Raw genomic sequence first — 7,228 nt, forward strand, 5'->3', positions numbered from 1 at the left:
GAAGGATATCCCTTTCCGTCGTCGAACAAATATAAGATCTTTATCGAAGGCTTTGAATATGTCAAAATCATCCGTACATAGGAGAGTCAAAGAAGGACATATTCGGCCACATTCAAATCCTGTGAACCCATATTTGTTGGATGAGAACAAGAAAGCAAGGTTAGAATTTTGCCTATCAATGGTAGATGAAGGTACCCTCACATCTACACCTACTTTTGTTAACATGCATAATCAAATTCATATTGATGAAAAGTGATCTTATATGTCTAAGACATCACAAAAGTATTATCTCCACCCCAATGAAACGGAGCCCTTTCGTACATGTAAAAGTAAAAGATTTTATTACAAAGATAATGTTTTTGGCTGCCGTTGCTCGTCCACGATTTGATGCTACTACAAGCGAAGAATTCGACAGAAAAATTGGAATATGGCCATTTGTGTCTAAGGAACCAGCGAAGTGGAATAGTAAAAATCGTGTAGCCGGGACTTTGGAATCGAAGCCTATTGTGTCGGTAACTAAAGATATCATCCAATCATGTATAATTGAAAATTTGTTGCCTGCAATCAAACAAAAATGGCCATGTTCAAGTTCTAGGACCATCTTCATTCAACAAGACAATGCAAAACCACATTTGGATGTTGACGATATTAGTTTCGTAGAAGCAGTGAGAAAGGATGGATTCGATATTCATTTATGTTGTCAACCTCCAAACAACCCCGATATGAATGTCTTAGACCTTGGTTTTTTATAGCCATTGATTCACTTCAACATCAAGAGGCTCCAACTACAATTGAAGACTTTGTTTTAGCAGTGGAGACTGCTTTTGAGAAATTTCCAACTGAAGATTTGAACAACGTGTTTTTGACATTGCAATCATGCATGATCGAGGTGATGAAAAATTTGGGGGGTAACAATTATAAAATTCCACATACGAACAAACAAAAATTGATTAGAAATGGGCAACTACCTAATTGCATTCAGCTTGACTCCGAAGTTTTAGTCACGATAAAGGCAGCTCTTAACTCAATTGGGTAACTTTGCAGATTTGTGTTTGTAGTTTCTCATTGATCAATGAATATACAAGAGGGAGCTTTAATTGTTTTACTCTATACCATGATGTCAACATCCGTGCATAAAAAACTTGCTGTAAGTTGATGTAAAAAACTTACTCCAAACTAGAATTCAATTCACTATATAAAAAAAAGGGACCCAGATTACGTTGCTTTAAATTTAATCCACTTTCATGGCAAAAACATCTAGATTAAATTGCTGTTAACATTGGCATTGAAACAGATTAATCCTTGTCACTAAATTGTTGTAAAAATAAAAAAAAAATTGTGGCATCACGACATACAGATTCATGGTTATGCAATGGGCCTCGACTATTTCTTGATATCAGTATCGAGTTTATCATCAAGAGCATCAATTTGGTCTTCGTAGATTTTGGGTAGATAGATTTTGATCATCCGAGAGACAACACGTTGATACTCTTGAGAAGCAGAAATATAACCGTCTTCAATCGGTAGAGCATTCAAATCAAGCAATGGCCTCATCATTTTTTTCAAGTCGAGTTCATTTCTAAACATTGTTGTGCAGGTATCTTCGATGGAATGTGGATGATTTTTAGATTTTGCACTCATAGTTTAGACACAGATTTTAGAGAATTACATTTGCAGAGAATCACATGTGTAGAGAATTAGGGGGGCAGTGCGTGTGAATGTGTTTTCGTGAAAGTGTTTTTCTGAAGATAAGAAATGAGAAATGTATTTTATTGGAAGCATATTTAGTGAAGAGAAATAGCGAAGGAAACGAAGTGGGAGAATCACAAGTAGAAGAAGATGAAAAGAGAGTTTTTTTTGTCAATATTTCCAAGAAGTGGAAAATCTCTTTTTATTATAACTAGGCATATTAAATAAGGGTATAATAGTAAACATAAAAAACAAAACATTCCAAATAAAGAAATAGGACTATATATTTGGGACAAGAAAATAAGAAAACTCAGCCCATATAATTGGGACGGAGGGAGTATTTATTCTCTTGGAACGGAATAGAATAGCCTTAGGTCTCCCCGATTAATTAAAAGTTGATAAGCCCTCCTTACCTGTTGAATTTTCTAATGAGTTTCATGAGACTATTAAGGCTCTGTTTGACCTATATTCTTTCAAAAAAAATACATTATTAAATAGTGATTTAATATCATTTTAACTACACGTTTTCAATAAAATAATATTACACGCAAATTCGAAATTTTTCCTTAATTTTTAATTACACATTTTCCATCAATACACTGTTCAAAAGTGCATTTTTATGAAAATAATGTGGCTAAAACAAGGGCTAAATGCCGTAAGTTTGTGATGGTTAAACATTTAATGTATGATTAAAAAATGAGTTTGAACAAAAACGAAGTTTAGAAAATAGAGCCAAACATAACTTAAAAGAAGCTATCCATGTTGATCAACCACCTCATAAGGCTGTCCAAGAAATTTAATCACATTTTTCTTGATTTTTCCCCAAATGGAGATAGTGTTGGTGCTTAGACATGCGCAATTAACTACGATAGAGGCTGTCCATTTGAGGAACTACTGCTTGAGGGGCATATGGTGAAAGTTGAAGTCGGATGCATTATGTACAAAGTTACTGGAGATACATGTGCGATTGAGCACTGTGTGGGTGCTCACCCATGAGGGGATAAAGCCACAACTATTCAAGCAATGAAAGGAACAACATTGATGTGAAGCTCACTTATTGCTACGAGGGCGTTAGCAAATTGAATAGGAGGAGAATGTCGCATACCGAGAGTGCTCCTCTCTCTAAATTGTAGAATAATGATCATCAACAGTTTCAACGTATGACCTATATTATTGAATATTGCACTATGATGCCATCATATGCTAGTATTATCTAACTTCCTACTCATAAGAGTGTGTGTTGACTATTAATTGTTTTGGGCTTTCCAACTTAAGAATGAGGAGAATGCTGCCTCGAAGTGCAGTGCCTCGAGAGCTAGACATGCTGTATGTAATAACAAGCTAGGGTACCAATCTCTTTCCGAAGCTAAATTTGCATTTAATAGCTTGAGTATGTAGTTTATTTTTTAATATTGTGTGCTTGTTAGGTATAATTTGTAATTACTTATAAATTGATCAAACTCTACTTTTATCCGTACATTTTAAAGGAATCATAACTTTAGTTATTTTCTCACTCATATATTCTTTTGGACTCGCTACTTATGAGTACTCTAATATCTTGTTTGAGCTCCATTTTTTACGTTCTTGTTTGATCCCCATTCTTTTCGAAATATATTTTTCTCTTTCTTTTTTTCAACTATAGATTCTTCAAGAAAATAATATTATACTTATACGCAAATTTTTATTTTTTAATCACGTTCTTCATCAATCAACTATTCCAAAAGCATTATTAGGACATAATGGGGCTCAAGTAGGCCTTAGAATGTATTTTTGAATTACAGATTGATACGGAATGTGTGGTTAAAAATTTAAAAAAAAATTGAATTTGCGTGTAATATTATTTTATTGAAGAATATGTGATTGAAAAAATAAAATAAAGAGAGAGAAATATGTATTTTTGAAATAATGGGTATCAAATAAGTTCTAAAATTTAACGCTTGTTTGAATTCCATTTTTTTCATTAAAATACATTCTTAAATATTAATTTGATACCATTTCAATCACATATTCTTCAAAAAAATAATATTACACACAAATCTTTTTTTTTTTTTACTTTTTAATTACACATTCTTCGTCGTAGCACTACCTTGAAATGCACTTTTTTGAAAAGAAACAACCCATTAATCAAATAACTTATTTTTAATTCTAAAAAGAGAAATCACAAAATTTCCATGAAAAAGCAGAGATTTTTGAAGACTGATCGTCACCGTAAGAATGAACAATAGAAAATTCTTTTCCCCCAATTGCAAACAGATCAGAATTTACAATCCTTACCCCTAAGCAAAAACTAGTGTGGAAAATATCAACTCAGTTACACTGTTCTTGATTGTTAATTGCGGATGAATTCTGGTAGTAGAATTATAATTCACGAAGCATAAACGATCAATGGCATAAGAGTTGAAAATGCTGATTGATTGAGTAAATAAGATAGAAGGAAGAGATGAGTAGAGAGATCTCGGGAATGCTTCAACCGCGGTACATCGCGATGTTCGCGATGGCTCTTGTTCTGATCGTTTTTGCGTTTTCCTTCTCTCAATGGGTACTATTTTTTTCTCTCTTACTGCTCCCATTTGATTCTCGTATTAATTTCTCTATTTTTCTCACCAAAAGAATTTATTGGAATTCTATGAATGTATTCTTGAGTTGAAATTTGGATTGGCGAATGTTTGTCTTCGATCTGATTGTGCCCTCTGGATGTGGACAACTTTATAATTTAAGGTCTTAGTTCTTGTTGATTTGCAACGTTTGATGGGTTTGAGTTGTAATCCGTGAGTCGATTGTCTGAAAGAAAGTGCTCTTTTGAAGTTTTTCGTTGTTGAACTCGTGATTGCTGAAGTTTTCTCAGCTCAATCATGTGATTATGTGAACCGAACTGAAAAAGTTAAAAACAATAAATGTAGGGAAGAATACTGCTGCGTTGATCTAATTTAGGAATGGTGATAGAAGTGATTTAGTGTAATGAATAGTTAAGTTGGCTCTTTCTGAAAAATTTTAGGTATTTAGTTTCTTGGATATGCCTTTGGTGTTGATCTATAATATTTGCATCGGGTACTCAAGTTTATGTGTGTCGTTGAGATTACTGAATGATGTACTATCTCCAATTTTAGTACACTACTAGAAGTTGGCAAGAGTCTCATTATTTCTTTACTAACGACATGTCGTTTGATGGGTGGTGTGAAGGGATAAAGTATTGAGATTGTTGATGGGTGTACTAGAATAATTTGTAAGCTAAAAAGATAACTTTGCCCTATCTTTACTTGGAGGTGTTCTACTTTAACAAGCTTTTCGGTGATATGTGAATTGGTGCTAATAACATTTTAAAATAGCCTTTTGCAAGCACAACATACAAGGCTTCCTAAAGAGTAGAAGTACAATGAATCTTGGTATACATGAACTTGTTTCTTGACATATTAACTAACTATTAGTTGAATAGACAATAAACATCTTACCCTCGTGTTGTCTTATTTCTCTTAAAACACGACTGTATGAGGCTAGAAGGAAGACAATCCCCATATTTCTCTTAAATCACGACTGTATGAGGCCAGAAGGAAGACAATACCCTTTCGCTGTGATACCTCAGAAGGATCAAAATGCTGTTCCAAGCTGGACTAGAGGGGGAAGAAAAGGGTTTTCCCTTTTAAATTAATTGCATCAGACTAATGTTCTTTGGCTCATTTGCAGCACAAGAGCCGCCACTCAAATTTTGACTTAAAATAGGATCTGTTAGGATTTGGCATTTCCAAGGTTCTGTGAAGATGTAGATAAGTGAATCAGTGTTATCTATAGTAAATGTGAATAGGCTTAAGACAAGAGCTCTATTGGTTACGGCATGGTGGGAAGAAGATCCCCCGTACCATCTTTTATTTATTTATTTTGTTTTTCCCGTGATGTGCTACCATCATATGATCATTTTCTCATGAAAAATTGATTGTTTTCAACCATCCTGATGTTTTCCTCTTTCTAAAAAACCACTGGTTTCTTTAAAATTGCAGGAGAAAGTGAAGGTGGAAGAGGTTTATGAAATCACCCACAGAGTATTTTTGGATGTTGACATAGATAAACAACGTATAGGTATGTGTCCTTTGTATTCTTGGACATCTAGGCATTTCCAATTTATTGCCAATTACTGATCTGATTTTACATATGGGATAAATCTTTCCATTGCCATTTCTTTTTCTGATTCATTTCGTTATTGTAGATAGATTTATCAAAATAAATAAATAAATGATTGTATATTATGCATGCTAAATCAGAACTCCAGAATGATCGACTGCTGTGTCCATATTGTGTTGTCTAATAGCGAGGCATGTTCCAACCTGCTGACACTTCTTTAGATAAATTTCCGTAACGAGGTTCTTCAACTGCAAGTGACAACTTTTGTAAGTCATGATATTTCTCAAGTCTCCTCAAACATCAACTAGAATGCCCAAAAAGAACATCAAATCAATACTTTTTGCTTCTGTTTCTTAGGGGTGGTGGGGGTGCTGTAGTATTTTAGTGAAGGTCGTGTCAAATCATCTTTGAGTAGTAGAATGTAGCAGGACTTAGATACACCTGGCAGGAACCTCCTCATCTCCTTTTCTGGGACCAGAACTACAAGCTGATTTAAAAATCTGTTTTTGTTTTAGTTTAAGAAATAGCTAGTGTTCTTGTGGCATTTCAAGAACTATATTATCTGAACTTGTTTAAGTTATTAGAAGACATACTCATGAGCTGACAAGCCCTTGAAATGTCAAAAATTCCTACTAATTATAGTTGAGAAAAAGGGAGGAAGAAAGAATGATTGTTAGAATTTTCTGGCTGCCATTTCCTCTCGCCTTCCGTGTGAGACTTTGAAGAGGTTGAAATATTCAGGTGGCACCAGATGCTTGAGCGACTGTGAACTTGGAGTCTTGTTACTCATTCCATCTGTTTAAATTTAAACTCTTTCTCCTGATTGTCTGCAGGCAGAATCATCATTGGTTTATATGGCCAGGTTGTACCAAGGACTGTCGGTATGTCTTCAGTCTTCTGCTAGAATATCTTCATGTTCAACAGCATTAGTAGGATAGTTTTATTATACTCAAATTATAGTATGGTACCTTGTGATGTTTTGCCCGATAATATTTGCTCTTCTTCTTGCAGAGAATTTCAGGGCTTTGTGCACAGGTACTTCAAAGATTCTTCAATTATTCAAATGTTTCTATTTGGAATTTTTGATATAGATATTGCTGCTTTATCATCAATTTCCTTCACGTAAACTGCTTTTTGTGGAATCAGGGGAGATGGGTAAGTCTGCTAATGGAAAAGTTCTCCACTACAAGGGAACGCCATTTCATCGTATTATTCCTGGATTTATGATCCAAGGAGGGGATATAGTCTCTGGAGATGGTAGAGGAAACCAGTCAACATATGGTGGCACCTTCCGTGATGAGAATTTCAAGTTGAAGCATTCACATGCAGGTATGCATCCCATCCCCCCCCCCCCCCCCCCCCCCCCCCCCCCCCCACACAAAAACACCCCCACCAACAAAAACACACAAAAAAACACACAAAAACA

At 34.8% G+C, this 7,228-nt stretch overlaps 1 protein-coding gene across 1 annotated transcript in view; it reads left to right on the forward strand.

Moving 5' to 3' along the window:
* Positions 1-3,849: 3,849 nt before the first annotated feature.
* The window catches only part of LOC111410114 (peptidyl-prolyl cis-trans isomerase CYP21-1-like), a 4,635-nt gene continuing 1,256 nt past the window's right edge, over positions 3,850-7,228 (forward strand). The window contains exons 1-5 of the mRNA XM_023040319.1: positions 3,850-4,228; positions 5,682-5,760; positions 6,636-6,683; positions 6,814-6,837; positions 6,949-7,131. Of these exons, the coding sequence (XP_022896087.1) occupies positions 4,130-4,228; positions 5,682-5,760; positions 6,636-6,683; positions 6,814-6,837; positions 6,949-7,131 (433 nt within the window). The 5' untranslated portion in view covers positions 3,850-4,129. The remainder of the gene's footprint in view (positions 4,229-5,681; positions 5,761-6,635; positions 6,684-6,813; positions 6,838-6,948; positions 7,132-7,228) is intronic.

The sequence above is a fragment of the Olea europaea genome, chromosome 15, assembly GCF_002742605.1.
Source record: "Olea europaea var. sylvestris chromosome 15, O_europaea_v1, whole genome shotgun sequence".
Lineage (NCBI taxonomy): Eukaryota > Viridiplantae > Streptophyta > Magnoliopsida > Lamiales > Oleaceae > Olea > Olea europaea.